Source organism: Moschus berezovskii, chromosome 26 (assembly GCF_049115385.1).
Source record: "Moschus berezovskii isolate FMDL1 chromosome 26, NW_MosBer_1.0, whole genome shotgun sequence".
NCBI classification, from domain to species: domain Eukaryota; kingdom Metazoa; phylum Chordata; class Mammalia; order Artiodactyla; family Moschidae; genus Moschus; species Moschus berezovskii.
Window position 1 is genome coordinate 25,312,339 of NC_142485.1, and position 22,691 is coordinate 25,335,029.

The window sequence follows — 22,691 nt, forward strand, 5'->3', positions numbered from 1 at the left end:
GTAGCTCAGATTGGGGCCCCAAACCAGAAGTATTGACGGCACCTGGAGCTTAACAGAAACGCAGAGTTGTGGATCTTACCCTAGACTTATGGAGTCAGCATCTGTATTTCCTGCATTATAACAGGGTCTGCTGGTCTTGTGAATATATTATAGGTTAAGAATTCATGTAAAGGTCTATCTATATTCAAGAACACACCCAGTGAGCCTTCTAGTATAGAAAACATTTAGTATTGAATGAGAGATGTTATTGCAACCAACAGTGAATGAGTTGGTTAGTTTTTTGTTTGTGTTTTTAGAGCTAACACAGAGTTTGACGTTTTCTGTTTCCTCCTAAGGTAATGAATGCTGTCGATGGATAGAAGAGGCTTCCCCCAGGAAGGCACCTCTAGCCAACTGTTCCCATCCCCTTTGGCTGGGTGTGCAGAACGTGAATTGACTAGTTCTCTCAGCATTTGCTTAAAACATAACACATTTTTACTCCAGTATACAGATTGTTTCAACTAACACAAATTCTTCTTAAATATTAAAAGTAGTTATGGTTTATGAATCAAGGACAAAGATACCTATCATAAAAACTTGGAATAAATTCATGGGCCAGTTTTCACCCAGCTATTTGGGTAGCACAATGTATCACATAAGAAGCCCACTGATCCTCTGATTTTCTGATTCAGAAAACTGAGACTATTAAGATACTGAGATTAAAAGATGTCACATCACATTATAATGATAAGCTTTATTCATAAAACCTATTAGTTACCTACGAGAGTGTGGAGGTAGCAGATGAGACTTGTTTACGCCCTCCGATAAGAATCCAGCCTCAGACTGAGTGAACTATAAAAACTATGAATTCATTACAAATTTCAAGTGGCCTGAAGTTGAAGATGACCATCCTTTTTTTTTCTTGCCAGACTTTAATTCTAGCCTTTTTTGCCTGCTGGAAAAGCAGTATGATCATTGAAACTTGAGCTCAGCTGGCTAGAAAATCTTTGTCAGATTTAATACATTTCTATTACATCAGCAATATATTTTTTATCTCTTTTAATTATCTGAAAATGGGTGAAACTCTGTAATAACAATTATGAAGATTGGTTTATGATACTCTTTTTTGGGTTTGGCTTTTAAGTCTCTTTTTAGGTTATTTCTTCTATCGAACATAGCAGACATAATGATTTTTTGTTAAGAATTCCTGATGGGCCAATAGATTAATCCTCCATTGATATCTTTATTATTTCTTTGTCCTCTCATCAGAAGTATGACAGTTAAACTACGTAAATACCTATTAAGATTAAATTATGCAAATCATCAAGCAAAAATCATATACTTTTGGTAATTTAGTTCAATATGAACTAAATGGTATGCTGTTTGGAAACTGAGTTTAAGAGAAACTAAAGTGGTGTGTTTGTTGATGCCAAAATGTTCGGCTTCAGTAAATATACTAAGAAGCTCTTGTGCCTTGTATGCACTATTTAAAAGTCTTATTTTATTCTTTTTTAATTTGGTGAAGTGCAAGTTTTGTAAATGTTAGCAATTAGATTACGCAGTATACATTTTTTTGGTACTGATTTTGAGGATTTAAAGCAGATTACCTTTTAAGACTACACAGCTAAGGAACTGGTATTTAATCAAAGAGACAGTGGGATTAACTTTTCAAAATCTGAATTAGGCAAATTCAACACAAAGTAGACTGGAAGACAAGAAGATAATGGAGTAATGCAATTCACTCATCCTTGCTAGAAGTATGCTGTGTTATATTCAGTGACTTTATGAAAGAACCAGTCCATTTTATAAATCATTTGAGTGCAGTTCTTTGAGCAATAGGATGGTGGTCTTTTTCAGATTTTCTTTAAAGTGAAAGATTTTGATGACAATCTACTTAAAGAAAACTCAGAAGATATGATGCATTCTTACTTTTATCTTAAAGCATTTGGTCATCATTTTCCATTACCTGAAGTGCCAGAAGTCTTAAGGGCAAGAGCATCATATAATGTATCAAGAATTATATGCAGCCAGATTTTTTTCAAAGCACAGTACTAGAGCTGTTTTTACAGACAGGATTCTGTTAGGTATCCCCTCCTGTCAAACTAGAAACTAGGGGGGAAAGTGGCATTTTTATTCTTTACCTTGCTAGAGTACTTTTAATCCCTGCTTTAGCTTTTTCATGTAATTATTGAAATACATAAGTCAATACACATTAGAATCAGATATGAAAACATTTTTTAAAATAAAATTTTTCTCATTAAGTTGTAAAGTTTCCCTTTTTGGTTTCATACAATGACTAATTTTTAAAGGGTTTTTTGTTTTGTTTTTAATTCTGTGGGGTTATAATTTTTGGAGATGACGACATATCTCATTAGATATGTAGTATAAATTTTACCTGAGTGAACAGAGCATCAAATAGACCTACGTTTTGTATATATTTATAAAATGTACCTTAAAAACACTTTCAACAGTTTACTTTAAAAAACTTAATTGCTTAGCTCAAATTTGAAGACACCTGAAGTATAAGTCCTGAGAGTCCATTAAATGATAATTTTGATTTTTCCTGTTTTTAGAGATTATATCATATAGGCATCAATATTTAAGAATTTTTTCATTTAAAAATATTGTACAAATGCTTCATAGACATTAACTACTTGCCATTGTGCGGTGAAAGGTTTGTTCTTTCAAAGGTAAAGAAAAACTGCATCTAAATACAATGATGAGACATTCAAGTAAGTGCTTATCTATGAATTCCCTCCTGTTATATCATAATAAAGTCTGGTTGATCACCTTTGATAGCTGTCTATATGAAATTGCCTTTGCACTGACAATCTAAATTGTTTTAAAGATACAGTTTTCCTAATTGTCTACCAGAGATACTTGCAGGCAAAATTCATGTCAACAACCTGGTTACAACATAGGTCTTTTGAGAAGAGGCGAGGTGATTACTCATTAGTTGTTAAAGGAATCTTAGGACAATTAGAAAGAGACTATGATATTTGAGTACACTGTACTCAAGAGATAGCTGTTGGAAATACGGCATGTTTGACAAAAGCGGTCTTCACTAGGAAAATCATACACAAAGGTCTTATAACCCATGTTCATAAAAAGTTAAGCTAGGAATCATGTGATGTATGCTTCAAGAAAACCTGTGAAAAAGCTGTTACTCCATTTGTGTTATCATCTAGCAAATTTTCCCTATTTTGAAATAGTACACATAATCATGCTGGGCCAATTCTGAAGTTACACTGTATTTATTATGGTTCACAATTACTGTCACATGTTTACTTGTAAAATTCTGAATTTAAGAAAAAAAAAAACCCCACACATAACAAACTTGTAAAGTTAAACGCAAAGCCACTTAGACAGTAAACCGAAATGAAGGCATCCTTGAGTATGGCCATCCCACCTGTCTCCGCAGACCACAAATTCTGATCTGCTTACATTTTGGTTGAAGTGATAACATTTCAACAATGGATTTTCACTAGTAACATGTATCTCTAGTGGAGATAGAGATATTCCACATCTATCCTTCTGTGGAAAACTGCTCTGCTGCTGCTGCTGCTAAGTCACTTCAGTCGTGTCCGACTCTGTGACCCCATAGACGGAAGCCCACCAGGCTCCCCTGTCCCTGGGATTCTCCAGGCAAGAACACTGGAGTGGGTTGCCATTTCCTTCTCCAATGTGTGAAAGTGAAAAGTGAAAGTGAAGTCGCTCAGTCGTGTCCGACCCTTAGCGACCCCACGGACTGCAGCCACCAGGCTCCTCCATCCATGGGATTTTCTAGGCAAGAGTACTGGAAAACTGCTGTAAGTAACCCCAAATGTTTTAACATTCTGCACTCCTTTTCCACCTACTTAGCCCACGTGGCACTAGTGGTAAAGAAGCCGCCTGCCAATGCAGGAGACAGATTCCTGGGTGGGGAAGATCGCCTGGAGAAGGAAATGGCAACCCACTCCAGTATTCTTGCCTGGAGAGTCCCGTGGACACAGGAGTCCATGGGGTTGCAAAGAGTCAGACATAACTGAAGCAATTGAGCATAGCACGGCCAGTTCAGAAGTACTTTCTCTTGTGGAAGCGGATTGCGTTATATACCTTAAGTGTTCCTTTTTTAGAGATGCCGCTGGAATTTTTTTTTTTACCTTGTCTTGGTAACAATTCACAGATTCTAATTTTTATTAAAACTTTAGCAATTTGATCATGTCACTTATTAAAAGCATTACATTCCAACCTTATGAAAGTCTTGATCTAAAATCCAGAAGTCTTTTCCTCTATTAGATTTAGAACTTCCTACCAAACAATCTTACTTTGTTACAGAACACAGGCAACTGTGTTACACTTTGTTAATGGTCCAAACCCTGTACTTTCCTCATGTCTTTGCCATAATGGATATTATTCTTTTACAATAGTGTCCTGATTTGTATCAAGTGGACAGCACTGAAGGGATGAGTTGAAGTAGTTTCAACTCAAGTTTGAAAGGAACTCCTGTGGATGTTACACAGGTATCTCCCAGCCTGATCTTCAGTGTAGCAGAAGGCTCTGAAATAGGATCTTCCAAAAAAAAAAAAAAAAAAGTGGGGGACGTAAGTAAAGAGGATTCTTGTCCATAATGCAGTCTAGGTTACAGGACTCATTCCGTGACACCCTTTAAGTGTTCTTTAACAACAAAAAGTTCAAATGAAAGTCTAGCCAATGCCAATAAAAACAATTTAAATCACTTGCAACCCTCTCACCACAGGAGAGTTGACAGCAAAAACAAAACTGGTGACAATGCCAAAACGTAGATCTTTGATAGTCTTGTCATAGCCAATATTCACTATTTCTGTAGTTTACAGTTGGGGGAAGAGGAGGAATGTGTTTTATATACATATATATATATATATATATTTTTTTTTTTTTTATTTTATTTTTTTTTTTTTCTTATTTCTAAGTACCAGTTAAACCAAAGGGGGCCTTTTGATCAGTGACTTTAAGCTCTGGTTTATGCGAAAACAGCTCCTCATTGCTCACAAAGGACAGTATTATTTTATGGTTCATGAAAACTGATTTGTTTTGCATCTTCCAGGGAAGGTTTGACAATGTAAGGAGTTCAAGCCTGACCTGAACTTAATAGTTCTTGTTTGGCAGGTAAAGGTGCTTAATCAATTTAAGAAAAAAGAAAACATGCCATAGAGTTCTGCTAACGTTGAATTAAAAGAACTGATACCACGGAAAGCTTCAGTTCTGTTTATTCAGCTGAAACTAAGATTATTTTCAGAATTTAGATTTCATGTCTTTTTCTGTCAGTATGTATAGCCCCTGAAGCCTAGTATTAAAAGTATATTAAATGACGTAACCAAACATTTATTGTGTGAAAGCTGAGTATTTTTTAAATGCAACCTTGATTACACACTAATCTTAGTGTAACATGCAAACATGTTTTAAAGTTCTTTAAAAAATGTTACTTAGGCAAGAAGTTATGAGCGAGCCCTGGAACAGCTAGAATCAACAGGACAGTCTGTATACATATGTACACTTCAGGTATGGTCTTTTGGTTTGTTTATGCTTTTGCTACATGGTCTTTGCAGTGGTTTAAGACACCAGCTATTAATAAACACTGTTCTTGTTAGAAGAAAAAAGAGGTGTATGACACGAGAAATGGGTCCCCAGCAAACACCTTATGTCGTCACAAGTTTTTAGATTTGATCAAGTAAACTTTTTCTTGCTCTATGCTTCTTTTACCACTATCAGTTATACCATTCCACTTCCGTTTGTACCAACTTAGTGGTCTACTTGTGTGAAATATTCTTACCTGTAGTTATTCTGAACTCTTAATAGAAACAAATTGTTTGGTTACTTGAAACTCAGCACAGATTTCTCAAACGTGAACAGCTGGGCAGTACTGTTAACATCTGACTCATTAAGAAAAACACTCAAAATCATGTCTTGTTTGCCATAGTTAACTGCTGACAGTGTGTCCCACTCTTCAAGTAACTGTTCTCATCAGAAAGCTGTCGGTCTTTTCTCTGGATGGATTTCTTTGGGCTACCGCATTCAGACATGATATATAAACTCACCATCAGTAAATGGCTTTGCTTAGCTAACAAGTGGGTCACTTGTAAACATACTTTGGTTGCAGCTTTATTTTTGTGAAGAAAATTCTGCTGTTATAAGATATGCCATTTTTAAAGTTTTAATTCTAATTCTGTTGCCTTCCCATGAGTTGGGAATATTGTGATAAATGTTTAGTCTGGTTATGTCAACATACGTTGTATTTTTTTTTTTTATTTGTTGTATTTTTTTTTAAAGCAGTTAGTGTCACAGTTGACTGTAACCTGATAATCCACACTCCAATGTGCCTTTCTTAAAAGCACACCATTCAAAGTGCACTTTTCTTGTTTTGACACAGTGGGTATGAATTGGTAACCTAAAAAAATAATAAAATGTGTGGTACAGAGATTCACATGGCATAACAATTGCTGTCGGGTCATCATCTCTATCACTGACTTGTAGCACACCAGGCGAAAATGTGAAATGTTAAGAATGCCCTAGGCAGTTTCTGTAGCAGCCACTCAACTTTCCCTCTAAAGTAGAAAGATGGCCATAGACAGCGCATAAATGAATGCAGATCCAATCCAACCTTTATTTATGGACACTAAATGTTGAATTTCATATAATTTCCACACATCAAGAAATATAGTTTTTCCCCAACCGTTAAAAACTATAAAATCCACTCTCATGTCACTAGCCAGACAAAAACAGGCAGCAGGCTGGTTTTGGTTTTGGTTGATGGGCCGTAATTTGCTGACTCTTGCTTTAGTAGATTTAACAGAATATGGTGAGTCCAGAATTAATGGTTTAGGAACATTAAAAAATGATCAAGCAAATATCTTTGATCAAAAAGCTATGTTTAGCGAGGGTTATATAGTTCTTCTTTTAGAAGTTATAAAAAATATTAATTCTTGAAACCAAAACTGATACAAACTATGAAATTCAACAAAACTACATGGTTATTCAAAAGGCAATCTTTGTGATTATTTTTTTAAGGAAGTGAAGATCAAAAGAAAAAGAAACCAAGTAGATACCTGCTGTATTGACTTTAAAAGGAAGCCACAGAAGGTTAGCTCAAATGCATTTACTTTTGTCTTTCAGAATAAATGCATCCCAGAAAAGGGGAGTCGGAAGTCAAGTCTTAACATTTGGTAGAGGTATGCATAAAAAAAATAAGCAAACACTGTTGTCATATAGAAGGCTCAGGTTGATTTTTTTCAATTAAGACATTAAAAACCATGTAGTAAATGAAATTACTGAGTTCTTGTTCAGTTGCCCAAATTTAAAAACAAAAAACCACAATATCCCCCCAAATATTTCTAAAACAAAATTACCAGTCACCAACATATATAAGAAAACATTTCTGAAGCCTTTATTTACAAAAGCTTTAAAAACAAATAATCCCTCTGTTTTGCAAATGTTTTGTTTAAAAAGGACCACCCAGTTACAGCATTGAAGTATCATGAATAAAGAATGTACAAGGGAAACAAACTAATGTGGCTAACATTTGGAGATTTGCTAATATTACTGATTGAAGTGCAGATGACACACATCATAACTTGTAGTCTGTCATTTCAGGGCAGTTAATGATTACCAAAATGCCTTCCTACGCATGCTCTGGTCTGGTCACATATTCCACATGGCTAAATATTTCACAGTCTCTTTTGTCAATATATATAAAATAGATTGCAAAGATATACACAAAAAAATAAACAAGCATTACACTCCTCAGGTAGTTTTATTAGCTATACTGTATATAGCTAATAAATATATAATTTTGTATTATGTTGTTTTGCACCAAATTTCTCCATTATTTATCTTTGTAGCAACTATGAAAGCTTGAATTTTTTGTAATTTAATTTGGTACAAAATATACCTAAAGACTTGGCAATCTTTGGATTTGAATGAAATTGATTTATGGAATCAACAAATCAAGAGCATTGTCAATATGGCTATAAAATTTTTTAAAATAAGGGTAAACAGAGATGGAATAAAAAGAAGCAGATAAGGGAAGTGTGCTATCATAAAATAACTGCAGCTTCAACATCTTGGGTACCAGTTTCCCAGCAGACATTAAATGTCCAATCACAAAGGATTTTTCCTGAAAGGTGTAAAGCTGGTTTGAAAAACACTTCGGTCACAGAGCAGCCTACACACATGCCAATTAGAAACTGACAGACACTAGATGTGCTTGGAAGATTAACTACTACGCACAGAAACAGCAGTTACTAAGCTCCTCAGTAGTTTTTTGTCTTTTCTTTTTTGTAGTCCTGCTGATTCAACCATTTGCACAATGCATGTGCTATATTCCATGGGTCAAAAACAAGTAAATACGGTAAAAGTTGGCAGATGGTCATTTTTCCAGCTAAGAGCAAGGAAAACCAAAACTGCTGATAAAACAGAGGATTTGAGTCAGAATCACTCTCTAAAGTGCAAAATTGATGGTCCACAATCTCAAATAGCTAAAACTCCTGCAGAATGGAAGGGAGACATGAAACAGGGAAATAAATTACAGTCAGTGCTAGTTAATTTAGGAACGGGAAAAAACAAACCAAGCTCAAGTAGGTGAAGTTTATCAAAGTATTCAATACCATGTAGCTTTCCCCACTCACACACGCCTACTAACAAGTGTATTTAAGGCCGGATTGAACCTGAATACTTTTCTATTTATGAAGATCTGAGATAGGAATGGTAGATACTTAGTGCTGAAAGGCAGAAAAATAAGCTATGAAGAAAAAAAAAAAGTAATGTCTACTGTTCAAGGGATTCAACCAGAGATAAAACCTATATACAAGCATGTGTGTATCTCAAATAAAAATAAAAGAACTATTTCATGTCATGACTGCTTGCTGGCTTCCTCTTCATATGCATTCCCTGTGCCATTCTGTACATAGGATGAACCAGAACCAAGGCCATACAAATGACCACAATATTTGGCATCATCAATATGATCTTCAAAGAACATCTAAAAAGGAATTTTGGAAGAAAAAAAAAAGATAATTTTAACCAAAAGGTACGACTGGTAATTTATACTTCAGCAATGTAAGTACTGACTGTTCCTTAACTAGGACAGCTCTTATCTATGATGCTCCTCTGAAGCCACACATTTAAACTAAACATATAAGACTGATGTTCCTAAGGACAGAGTTCAAATGAAATCAAAGAAAAAGACTACCAAAAACTATATAAACACAATGCCTTTCCTATTAACACTCAGACCATTTTATGAGGATTTGTAATAATGGAAAAATGGCAGGCATTTTTAGTCCATTAATTTAATAATACTTAATCATGAGAATGAATAAAAATAGCCAATAATGGGTTGGGGAAGGGGCTAAGGTTTATAAGTAGCCTTAAGTCTATGTGAAAGGCCAAGACTTTTGGCTAAAAACAAACCCCAAACATGTCTGGACAGCAAAATCTGAACATTCACATTAGGTTATTATACTTAATAAAGCCAAGAAAAATAAAGGTAACATTAATAGCAGAGAATCCACCATTAACCAAACCATCAAGGCGTATTTTTAAATGCAAAGCTGAGAACACAAAAGGTTGTCTTTTAATTCTCTAATGGAGTACTAGGAAGATGTACAAAACATTTACTTGTCAGGAATACAGTCCAAATCACTTCTGTATCAATACCACTTGGCAAAATAGCTGCTTCCTATTACACGTATTATTAATACATTTCTACAAAAAGTTCTAAATTCCCAGAATTACCCTCAGTCATTTCTTTAATGTCTAAGAGGATATGCTCTAAAGAATTCTATTTTGCAAAAAGGAAAACGTTTTTGTAAGCAAAAATGTCCACTGTTTTCTTTTCGCATAACTGGCTTTCTTTTCTTTCCATTTATCTATTAGGTACACCTATGTCCATCACTTAACCTAAGAGTAGACTTGGATTCATTAAATTTCATTTTTCTGTAACTGACTTCTTTATATTTGAAGAACTTATCTCTGCCTTTTGCCTCTTAAGGAATGTCTGCCCAACATGATTTTTGACTTACCTACTATTTCAGATTTGTTTAACCTCTTTAGAATTTGAAACCTCTTTGTAACAATCTACTAAACAGCATGAGTCCTACTCTGTAAATCCTCAAAGTACTGAAGTACGGCAACAGTTTAATATCTAAGAAAAGCCAGTGCCAGGGAAAACTTAATTATATGGATTCCTTGACTTGACAGAAGCAACACTAACGTGATTAACAGGAAGGACTCTGGAGTTCCCCTATTATTGTGTATAACTTTGGATAAAAGCTACTGGCCTCTAGCCTCGGCTTCCCCATCTAAGAAATAATATGGTTGGACCTACATGATTTCTAAGGTAGTTTAAGTTTCGTATTCTACTAAGAACTTATTTTCTTCTTTTCCTTCTGAACTGCATTTCAAGATGACTCATTTTTGATTACTTTCATTCAAGTGTGGTGGATATGACTTACATGGCAACTGTAATTATATCTTCACTTAATATGTATTTATTGCCCCCAAAACTTTTGCCATTATATTTTAATGTTCTCAACCTAACAACCAACTGAGAAAAAGGCACTGATGTCTTCATACTTCTCTCATTTTGAAAAAGGCCATTCCTGTGAGCAATGAGTCAGATCCTGCCTGATGCTGTGGTCCTATCCGTTCCAGCTCTAACTGTTCAGCAACTTCCTGTAAACCACCCTACAAGAAAGAAAAATTGCTTGTCAAAAGAAAAACATTGCAACATCTGGATTCAAAAATTACATAACATAGACAATGATCAAAACAGCAATGAGTTTCAGTAAAGATGGACGTTATGAAGATCAGCAGAAAATAAGAGCATGTGAATCACTGATGCATTTGTTGAATGTGGGAGATGTTTATAATTCAATGGAAAATGAGATCCTAATTGGGGAAATTTATCTTCATCATACCCTTTAAGGCATGTGATGGCAAGCAATTTCCCTCAAGATATGGGGGCAGCAGATCATATACAAGGTAACACAGGCTAACATTTACCAAGTACACTCACAGGCCATCTCTCCATCCATCAGTTCTTATAAAATGGACCGTAGACAGGGACTTTATAAATTTTCTTAAGCTTCATCTAAAAAGTTTCATCTAAATATCTCTAAATAGCTTCATCTAAATTGCACAAAACAAAGCTGTCATGACTATTCAATCCTTGACTATAGTTTTTGTTAGTTAAAAAGAAAAAGAGTCTGATGTTATGAGAATATAACCCTTTAGAAGGGTCTGCTAACCACCCACCTATGTAAATACTGCTAGGATTAGAAAGGAAAGATAATGAGATTGAAAGAAAGGAAGGGAAAGAATAAAAGAAGGAACGAGGGAATAAGAATAAAGAGGGGAACATGGGAGAAGAGAAAGCAAAGAAACAAGCATCAGGACCAACGACAAAATGCACACCAATTTCTCTCTAAACTGTTAAGGCCTCTACCAGCAAACTAGCCCTTTTCTACATCACAGCTTGAAACAGTCCTTTGCACAGCAGTTGCATCAGGGCTAAAAACAGCACAAGGATTAGGCATCGTTAGCAGCTGCTCAGGAGGGCAACAGAGTAGTCATTCAGTATGGCTGACTATAGGTCAGAAAGTACCTTTGTCATCAACCTGAATTTTAACACTGCAGTTCCTCAGGGCATATTCAGAATGTCTAATATGCTCAGAAAATTTTCAACAGCATACACATAATGAATAATAATTTGGTTCTCTGTTCGCCCAAACTGTCACTATTCAGACATGTCAAATTTAAACAGTATTTCCACAGCCAGATAAAAATATTTAGGCCTTGGATTCTCAGCATGTAATACTTTCAGGGGATATCCTGTCTAGAGACATCAGGACAGCCTACTGTAAGTTCACCTGAGTCACAGTAGAAGTCTATTCAAATTGCACAGAATTCTGCTTTTCTTTGGTGCTACAAACATGAAGTAGTATTTCTTAAAAACTTTCCAGATTGTATGCTATATCTTATAATGAGGTAAGGAAACTTTGGCCCAAAGACTGTTTCTTTTAGGATTTTCAGTTCATCTGTCAAAAGCAAAGCTTCCTTAGTCAATTCCTAAATTATTTCTTCCTACATAAAAGTAAAACTCTTTAAGTTTTCACCATCTTCTAAAAGTATGACTCCTCGCACTTCTAAAAAGCCGGGGAGGAGAAAACTTGATCAGCCTTGATGTAGGTTCTATGAAGCAAAAACTTTATGTAAATGTTTTTCTTGAGTTACAGCTTAAGCACAAACACACCTGAAAAAATAAAACCACTGTATTCTTTAGGAGTCTGTACCCCTATCAGTGAATTCACTCTAAAACTAAGAGCACTTTTCCTGATAAAGACAGTTTCTTTTTGAAAGAATGCTCAGAACTAACAAATCATTACACACATGGTAATAAGCATCAGAATGTAAGCTGCTGTTTAGATAGGATCTCCCAGTTATCAGCACTTACTACTAACAAGATGATGTCCATGGGCTGGTGGTGAGGCGGAAAAAAGAAAGAAAAAAAATCCCTTTATAGGAACATGACCCTATAACTAGACCTGAGGCTATAACCTCTCACACCAAGACAAGCTGAAGGGGAAACTCTCTTTGCTACATGACTGACTCTAGCTGCACACTGCTGGTCCCGAGACTTCCTCTTACATGGGAAGATTATGTGTTGGGAGAGAGGGAGAACTTGCATTTCCATGTCAGAGTCTCAGATTCTGTGCTAGTTCATGTTCAACGTGGCAAAAGAATGATACGAATATGATCTTTGGTTTGAATCTTGCTAAAGCTTATTCTGCAAATATATCATGAAGCTTTGAATAAGGATTTCTTATAAACTATTTTTATGCAAAAAAGGAATCAGATGACAATAATCAGATAATGTGCATTTAATATAAAACTTAAAAATAAGGTTTAAATCAACATCCAACCCAGCATCTTTTAAGTCAGTTACCCACTCTGAAAAGCATGTTGATTACAAATAAAACCATTTAAAGACTTACTTTGAGATTTTTGCAGCTCTTCATGAGGTACTTCACATCATAAATGACAGGAAAAAACAATCGAAGGATCTCAAAGAAGTCAAGTTCTTCTTCAGGCAAATTAGAGTTGGTCAGGATTTTGATTAAGTAGCCAAAGTCATAACCACTATGAAAGGGTTAAAGAATACAGAAGAGGCACCATAAAAACCATAGAAGTGAAAAACAATTATTTTTTCAATACAACTTTTAAGTGAGTCACACCCTAAACGGAGAGGAAAAAAGAACCAGAAAAAATGCACAAAAGAACAGAGAAACACATTTACAGTTATAATGAGGAAATGCCATCATTTACAGACAGTGATAAGTAACGGCTGAGAACTACTGTCTGGAGAACAGAAAGCCAGCTCTCACACACGCAAAGCAAGACCCTGGCCCTGCTGTCTGGCTTTCTCACAGCTTCATTCCTCCCTGCACTCCATCCCACAATCACACCCCTTCTCCTCCCTGTCAATCTTTTCTTAGGACCTCTCACAGGATGCCTTCCCTCAAGAGCCCTGCTCCCACCGATTTCTCAGACAAGTTGTTTTCTGTACCACCATTGAAAGCACATGGACTGTTTTCTCCACTTCTTTAAAGGGCAGGTGTCACATCTTGAATTTTTTTTTCCTTATGACACACAGTTGGGACTTAAATATTTGATGAGAGAGGCTATTTAACATACCTTTTAAAGTAAGAGTACATATAAAATTTCTATTCAGTGTTTAGTTTTACTTCTTACTTTAAAAAGAGGGGGAAAAAAGCTTTAACATTGAAAACCATAAGGAATATCAAGATATAAACAATAAAATCAGAGATTGTAGCCTATTTTGTAACTTAATTCCTAGAATCTTATCAAAGTGCTTGACATATGGTAGATAATAACTGTTTTTTTGATGAATAAATGTTTTCATTCTAAGGCTTAGAAATGTTAACTCTATTTATTAAATAAATAAACCTATGTAATAACACAGATTCCAAATGGCATTGCTGGACTTAAACCAAGGTCTGTTTTTTCAGCCTACACTCTTTCCACTATGCAATACTGTCTCCCTTAGTCTGAAATGGATTTCACATCATTAAATGAACCTTTAAGGAGACCAACATTAGCCTGGTGAGCTATATGACAGCCAGTTCTCTGCAGAACTAAGCCTGAAATGCTGACACCATGACCCAACTCAAGTGTGAAGCAGCTAGAAAATGGTAACACAAATACCATTTGCAATGCAATCTTTTACCTATGAAATGATAACCATTTGACCCCTTCACAGAGGACTACTCCTGATGTCATTAGAAGTTCTGCAAAGTACTGGGTCTCAATTCCTTCCTCCTCATGTTTTTTAAACTGGATACCAGATGTTGTGAGCAGCTCTATAGAGTCTTGGGCATACATGTCCTCCCTGGCAAGGAGAAAAAGAAAGACAACATTCAGAAGTGCCGTATTTCAAACTGTGTTTCTCCCACTGACATCTACAACTACAGTGCCAGAAATATCAAGAGAGAATGGGTCTGAGTCCATTTGTTCCAAAATTTCATATATACGGAAGGTAAATGTGACTGAAATAAAAAGGTTAACTTAATCTGAGAAGAATGTGCATACAGCAAGTTATCATTCGAAACAGTCCAATGGTGAGATTTTAATCTTTACTATCCATCTCATTAGCCTTTCACAGGTTAAGTAAATTTAACTGGGTTCAAAAAAAAAAGGGTCTTCTACTCACCATAGCTACCACCACAGAGTCACAGACATCTTCTTACCGGGCTTTCAGTCTCAGCAGCCATTTTAATGCTGCCAAACAGAGCTGCAGCCATAGGGGTGAAGCCTGTGTCTGTCTCCCAGGCTCTCAGCAGAGAGAAGGGAAAGAGACTGAAGGGAAAACTCCTGCTGGGCCTGTGTTAAACCACACTCTGTCTTAAAGAAGGAGGAGTTGCTTCCTCTCACTACCGATGAGCCTCTCAAACGGTTCCCATCAGCAGTAAGCTGTTTAAAATGAAAGACTCTGCTGGAACAGCATTAATTTCTCCTTCTAACAGTCTTACTCCTAGAAGATTACCTCTCAAAAATCAAGCCAGGAAATCTAAATATAAACCAATCTTTCAAGATTTTACTTAAGCCAAAAAGAAAACCATCTTTAATACCTAAGCACAAGCACATGGGTATCCAAAATACTATATTAAGTCAAAAAAGTGATCAAAATGAACGTATGTTTCTGAGAATGAAAAGTATTTCATGCAGTGCCCACTGGATGTTTCTATTTACTTTGAAAATTGTGAGAATACTGGTTTCTACCACTTAGCAAAAGAAAGTTCTATAAAAGCTTTAATAAAACTGAGCCAAAAGGAATATTGCCTTTGAAAAGTAATAAAACTAGCAAATGAAATATTTAAAAACAGGAATTGCAACAATTAATCTTAAGTCAAAATTCCCTGGAAAATTATGCCAGAAAACTCTTTCAAAAGGATATCTGAATAAACCCAATACAAATTTTTTCAGTTACATAACAGATATTACTGTCCTTCTTATACTAAAACATGTACCTTAAACAAGTAGAATCTCACTCATCATGCCCATATGCTCACTAAGAGACATGCTCTAGCAACTATAACCAACCAAAGACAAAAGAGACTCCTTCTCCAGGCTCACATTATTCTGGGCCATATGCTCACTTTACTTTTATGATCTCTCTCTTAATCACAATTTAAGCTTGAAGAGAGCAATGATTTTTGTCTGTTTTGTTCAATGTTATATTACCAGGGAGTACTGCACTATTTAAATCAGTATTTCCCAAACTTGCCCAATGATAATAATCACTCAGAGAACTTGTCAACAATATGGATTCACAAGTGCCACAGCTGGACATACTGGATCACCATCTCCAGGAGAGCGACCTGGATGAGTAACTCTGGTGTTTCATGATCAAATATCATATTCTACTTGAACTTTCATGTATGTATCAAGTCCAAATTCACTTTAGAGCAAATTCCCAAACATTGATCAGTACCTAACAGTTCTAATTCTTGGATTTCAGCAATAGAAAGCAGACAGAAGAGTTATAATGACCATGACCAACTTTCCTCAACATTATGTCCCTGGGACCTAGCACAGCTGCTGACACATTCATTCTAGGAACTCAATAAAAGTCAATTTTCATCTTTCTTCAAAATATCCAAGATTCATGGTGCTCTTTCTCACATTAGGTAGCACTGGTTTTATTTTCCAACTGACCCTTTCTATTTAAATAATATTTTTCATTGCATCCTTAAAGATCTCTCAAGATATTAACATTAAGATGAATGGCAGCAAAACTACAGCATGAGTTTTGCTGTATGAGAAAAAATGTACTAGAAAAAAAAGTCTTTCAGAAAATGCAGTAACAAAGCAGTTGTTATAAGAACAAAGATGTTTCTAGAAAGGAAAAATGTCTATTTTACCAAAACCGAGACCCTGATAGGTCACCTCCTACTCACATACTGAGATCATAGCACTACCTTAGTACACAACAATCTTCTGATGATCAGCCTGGGAAAAAAGTAACATAGAGCAAATGAAACGGTAGAGAACCAATTTTAAAAAGGGTTACCTTTCGGGAAAAAGATAAAAGGGAATTTTCAGAATTAAAGGACTTATAAAAGGTTATCAGTTTGAATAGAGCTAAGGGTCGGACACGACTGAGCGACTTCACTTTCACTTTTCACTTTCACACATTGGAGAAGGAAATGGCAACCCACTCCAGTGTTCTTGCCTGGAGAATCCCAGGGACGGGGGAGCCTGGTGGGCTTCCATCTATGGGGTCACACAGAGTCGGACACGACTGAAGTGACTTAGCAGCAGCAGTAGCAAGTACCTTTCACTCTTGACAAAGTTCTGGAGAGTATATTATTAAATCCAACAGAGTGAAAACACAGTCAGGCTAAACATAATGCAATTAGAAGCCATACTATTAAACCATTGACAACACTATCCTCTAAGCTCATCAGCCCTGCTTTTCTTTAGATCTTATATATGCTAAGTATCACACTACAGAGACCAGAGGTCCTTAAATGGCACTACCATCAATTGGGGCTTCTCTAGTGGCTCAGATGATAAAGGATTTGCTTGCAATGTAGGAAACCTGGCTACACACTCCAGTATTCTTGCCTAGAGATTCTCATGGATAGAGGAACCTGGTGGGCTACAGTCCATGGGGTCACAATGAGTTGAACAAGACTGAAGGGACTGACTACCACCACCACTACCACCATTAACTGTCCTACAGCTTCATTTACTATTTTGAAAATTGGATGTAAGATTACATGAAATAAGCAGAGACTGTCAAACAGAAGGATACTGCAGTATAGTAACATATTCAAAATATATTCAACATTTCCCCATCTTACAGTCAGTTTGTAAACAATCTGCCCTCACCCAAAAACACTGGAAACTTCCCTAAGCTATCAAGACTCTTCTTACCAATGATACAGAAGTACTGTAAGTAAAGAAAACGGGCTGTGACCCAGGACTTGAGTTAGAATTCAGATTCCAAATTGTTTCCTAAAAGAAACACCAGGCTCAAGGATACTAATACTTCTCCCATATGTAACCTGTAAGAGGTTCTGTGGGCTGGGCTGACCCAATAACTGATTTGAAAGGAAAATGCACACAAGTTTCTAGGATCTCATTATCACCTCTGATGAGCCTTCTATTCACACAATGGACTATAACCATGATAAGAATCTCTTCATGAGAAGGATAACTTTTACAACAAAGACAAATATATTTCAAATTGCACACAAAGTTTGAAAGCAAAATTAATGTTGTAAAGTTATCTTTTTTCTATCAAGAAATATTTTCAAAACCCAGTTTTCCAAATTTCAAAATAGTGGTAGTTATGCTTTTCAAATAACAGCTCTAAAACTCAAAGTATCTGAATTTAAGTCTTCTTTATCCTGATTTTTTTGATCCCATAATAAAAAGAAGAAACATAAACTTTTGAAATTTTAGGTTTTAAATATTTCCAGGGTAGCGATACAAAATTTCATTTGTTGTACCTGATGGAAATTAATTTCTAAAATTAAAAAAAACAAGTTTGGGTTAAATTTATTTCCTACTTACGTCAAATTAAATTTAAAGTTAAACTGCCAAGTTGAAGTTCCTGGTGGGTATTCTCCTTGCTCATTCATAAATGTCAGTCCTAGCTGAATTATCTTCAACAAGTCTACATTACACCGCAACAGTTGGTACTGATAGTCAGCATTGCTCCTGAACTCTCCAATGGGTCTTGCAACCACACCTGGAAACTCGGTGTCCTGTAAAACAGTTTTAAGGGTTATTATGACCAACCTTGATAATATATTAAAAAACAGAGACATTACTTTGCCAACAAAGGTCTGTCTAGTCAGGGCTATGGTTTTTCCCATGGTCATGTATGGATGTGAGAGTTGGACTGTGAAGAAAGCTGATCGCTGAAGAATTTATGCTTTTCAACTGTGGTGTTGGAGAAGACTCTTGAGAGTCCCTTGTACTGCAAGGAGATCCAACCAATCCATTCTAAGGGAGATCGATCCTGGGTGTTCATTGGAAAGACTGATGCTAAAGCTGAAACTGCAATACTTTGGCCACCTCATGCGACGAGTTGACTCACTGGAAAAGACTCTGATGCTGGGAAAGGTTGGGGGCGGGAGGAGAAGGGGACGACCGAGAATGAGATGGCTGGATGGCATCACCGACTCTGTGGACATGAGTTTGAGTGAACTCCGGGAGTTGGTGATGGACAGGGAGGCCTGGCGTGCTGTGATTCATGGGGTCGCGGAGAGTTGGACACGACTGAGCAACTGAACTGAACTGAACTGAACTTACTAAATAGTCAAAACCACAATCCAAAAATTCCTAGAATAATTAATTTTGAGTACACACTGAAGAATCCTGTTATGGGTAATATTCTACACAATTCATGTTCAATTACAATGTACCTTTTAACTAGGAAGAGTATTACTTTTTAAAACCATAAAACCACAAACTTAATGACTTCATCTTACTTTAAATGTCATATCAGTAAAAAATTACCATGTATAATGTACACATAATAAATGTAACTAAGTACTCTATTCCCGAGGAAGGAGGAAGAAGAAAATCATAAATTCATGTTTTTCAACAAGTATGTGAAACTACGCTCGCAGTATTGTAATATTAAAACCAATGAAGACGGTTAAAAAGACTAGAAAATGTACCATACTTTTTAATTGCTTTTCTGAAGTAAGTATTTAGATAAATACCAAAACCCTCCTACTTTCTTGGCCTAAAACAGTACTCTCTACACTCCAGAGAAAGCATACCCTTAAAGACTGCATGCCACCACTCATTCCTGTAGAATGCTATCACATGTCTAAAGTTGTCACTGCTTTCATCTGAGAAATCAATGACCACTATGAATTTCTACTGGAAAAAATAACTTCATTCTAATTATGGATAAGAAAATACATCTATTAATTAGGACATTATCTGTGTACATTCAAATATTCATGTTTTAACCAACCAACCTCCCCCTCCGAAAAGAAGCATATTTATTTACTTGTATTAAATATGCTAAGAAAATAAACATATCATTTTAGGAATAAAATTCAAATTAAGAAACTAAGAAGTGAAGTGAAGTGAAGTCGCTCAGTCGTGTCCGACTCTTTGCGACCCCATGGACTGTAGCCCACCAGGCTCCTCCATCCATGGGATTCTCCAGGCAAGAATATTGGAGTGGGTTGCCATTTCCTTCTCCAAAGAAACTAAGAACAAAAGAAACTAAGAACAAAACCTAAATTTCAATTCTTAGGAAGGAGGAGAGAAACGGAAACTTTTCTAAATTCAGTCAAACTCAACAACCACTTTATTGGATGCTATGTATTACGCTAAGTGTTGGGGGGGGAAGGATGATTAAGAAACTAAGCTCTTTCTTCTCGAAGCTAATAATCTACAATACAGTAGAGAAGTCAAAACAGACAGTACTCAAGAAGCAAAAAAATTAATTCAGGCTAGGCAGAGTGAACAGTATCTGCAAAAGTAGAAATGATTAACAACACAGCATGTTCATGGAACTCCACTGGTAATTAAAAAACAAAAAAAAAAACTACAGATCAACAATGCTTCACTGGGAGATCTGAATATTTTTGTTTGAGAAAGACATCTAGGAGCTCCACCTGGTATTAGTATCAGGCCTTAGTGTTGCTAGGAGCAAACCTGGCATTCACAGCTAGGTCCTAATGGGTCTTCTGCTGAATATAAACAATTTCACACCAGAACATCAGACAAGGCCAGTCTGTAATCATAACTGAACATATGCAAACACACACACATTGTCCAAAATAAAAATGATCAAACCTCCTTCTATCTCAAATAATGAGTGACTGTTGCTTCTTTACAACTTTAGCCTCACTCTAGTCTTCTCTCATTCTAGTTGAGACTCATTAAGATATCCTATTGTGGAATTACCCCAGCTTCCCAACAGTTCAGAGCAGAGCCCCACTTTTTCACTCCCTTTCTAAAACCACCGCCACAGACCCCAATTCCTAGAAGGCCTTTCTAACACTCGCTTATGCAAATAACCCCACGGTTCTAAGAATGCATTTTCCCTCAATGCAATGAGTTAGAAACCCAACTTGTCACATTACTGGTGTGTTCTTGGTGGTCTTTAGCTGGGAGGTCATTGACAAAATTATTTTCATTAAATACCTAGAAAAAAAAATCAACCAGAAGGGTTGAATTCAATTCATAAAAGGCATTTTAAAGATTTTGCTCATAGGCATACCATAGCAACATAATTATATTTTCGGATAACTTGACGAATTTTCTTCATCTCTTCATCCAGGTTGCAAGCCCAAACTTCACAAATTCTTTGGCTATGATCTACAGTTGCTGCTGGCATAGTGAGGGCACAAGGAGTTTAGCTGCCAAGCATCAAAATGTTATACTTGATTGAAGATTTGTTTCGTAAATACTTTATCCTTTATTTGTATACCTGTCAAAATAAGAATCAGTTATACCAGGAATCTGAATCACAGAATGATTGAGTTGACAGAAACTTAAGAGATATTTATTTGAAGTCTTTGATTTATGAGAAAATCAAAGTTTAGGACGTGACTTGTCTAAAGTCACACAGCTAATCAGTAGGAGGAAAAGGACAACACAGGTTTCCTGGTTCTAATGTTAGGTAAAAAGTGTTTTCTTCATACACAGTAATCATTTTTTTAAAACTTCCCATTAATTAAAAATTGCTCTGAATTCAACTCACTCTCTGAATAAAACTTTATAAAGACATCCCTTTTCAGGTAAACGTGAAAAGTGACATACTGATACACGTGACAAGATCAGATGTTACTAGGGCAAAGGTAGCATTAGTACTTGCTTTTATTCCTAACTGAACATTCAAAGTCTGACTTAACTACAAAATTTACCAGAATTTATTTAGGTGAGATGGGAGGGGCCAAAAGTAAATAATTTTTTTCTTTTAAAAAGTTATTTCTGAGCAATAAAGCATAGCCACAGAAACTGTTTCAATGTCTGTAACTGCGGATGGGAGAAAGAAAGGAAGCGATAGAGTTTCTGCATTTCAAACTCTAATTTCCTAAAAATCCGAGCATTTTCCCTGGTTACCAAACACACATGTCACGTTTATGGTCCTTACAAACACAGGTTTCATGGTAACAGTACAGACCAACATTTCGGTTCCTGAACGGGGAAATTACAGATCCTCTTTCGCTTTTCACACAAGTTTGAAAAAACCGTAACAGACCAGTGTAAAAGGGAGTTGTGACCGCTCCTTATAACTCTACAGTCACAGATGTAACCTCGAGTGCTCTAAGAACAGAAACCAAAGATCGAAGGGCTGCTCCCTTTATAACCCTCTTTACTCGGCTACACAGACACACACACACAATCTGGAAAGACCCTGTCGCTGAACACTGCTTTCCTCCACCTCGCTCTCTACTACACTTCCAGAAGACCTGAAGAGGCACCAGAGGCCTTCTCGTTACTGGAGGTAGCCAACTCCGAACTGCGGGTTCCCAACGAAACGCGAGGACAGTACAGACACATTCAAGTCACAGATAACTCTCTTCCCTGGCAGGGAGCCAGCGCGAAGGCTGCTGATAACCACTGACTGGAGCCCGATTGACTCCCAAGCCCCGCCGCGAGAAGGACTGCGAGGAGCTGACGGTCTGAGCCACCGCCCTCCACTCCCAATTTCCGTCCCGCACCACTGAAGCCCCAGGTACAAAGCCTTCGCGTCATCACCCCGCGCCACCCCCCCGACAGACCCCCCAGCCCCAATTACCCTGCCCGCCGCCACCCGCCGCCCGGCCCGTCCCCGCGCCCGCCGCGCTCCAGCTGGCGCCATCGCGCACCCTCTCAGGTTCACCGTTCCCGCCCCCTTCCTACTTCCCCAGCCCGCCCCTCCCCCCCAAGTCTGAGGTAGACGCGAGATCTACTTGTGTCGCTGCGCTCGCGCTCCTCCTCCTCCTCCTCGCCATAGAGACAGCACCCAGCGGCGGCGGCGGCGGCGGCTGCGGTAGCGGCGCGGGCAGCGGCGGGTGCCCCATAGACACCGCTCGCCCGGCAAGGGGGAAAGGGGAGCCGGAGCGTCGCCGCACCGCGCTGTCGCTCCTCGCGCGTCCGGGCGGGGGCGCCGGGTGATGACGCCATCCGCAGAGGGGGCGGGGCACGCA

The 22,691-nt window shown here is 37.2% G+C and overlaps 2 protein-coding genes across 3 annotated transcripts in view; one reads left to right on the forward strand and one right to left on the reverse strand.

Annotated features, from left to right (window-relative positions):
- The window catches only part of ZDHHC2 (zDHHC palmitoyltransferase 2), a 69,944-nt gene extending 67,169 nt beyond the window's left edge, over window positions 1-2,775 (forward strand). For both annotated transcript variants that reach the window (XM_055416502.2, XM_088832537.1), the window contains exon 13: window positions 336-2,775. The gene's annotated coding sequence lies outside the window, so the exon portion shown is untranslated. The remainder of the gene's footprint in view (window positions 1-335) is intronic.
- Window positions 2,776-7,357: 4,582 nt separating this feature from the next.
- CNOT7 (CCR4-NOT transcription complex subunit 7) lies at window positions 7,358-22,615 on the reverse strand. The gene is made up of 7 exons (XM_055416503.2): window positions 22,455-22,615; window positions 20,777-20,986; window positions 18,097-18,290; window positions 14,243-14,404; window positions 12,990-13,134; window positions 10,570-10,680; window positions 7,358-8,974 (listed from the first exon to the last, which is right to left on the reverse strand). The coding sequence occupies exons 2-7, from the start codon at window positions 20,891-20,893 to the stop codon at window positions 8,846-8,848; spliced, it is 858 nt and encodes a 285-aa protein (XP_055272478.1). The 5' UTR covers window positions 20,894-20,986; window positions 22,455-22,615; the 3' UTR covers window positions 7,358-8,845.
- Window positions 22,616-22,691: the final 76 nt, after the last annotated feature.

Coding starts and splice junctions, on each gene's coding strand:
- CNOT7 (XM_055416503.2), bottom strand. CDS start 20,893: ATGCCAGCAGCAACTGTAGATCATAGCCAAAGAATTTGTGAAGTTTGG. Junction 13,135..14,242: donor AAATGGTTATCATTTCATAG/GTAAAAGATTGC, acceptor ACCCTTTCATAG/TGGTTATGACTTTGGCTACT. Junction 8,975..10,569: donor CCTTTTTCAAAATGAGAGAA/GTATGAAGACAT, acceptor ATTCCTTTTTAG/ATGTTCTTTGAAGATCATAT.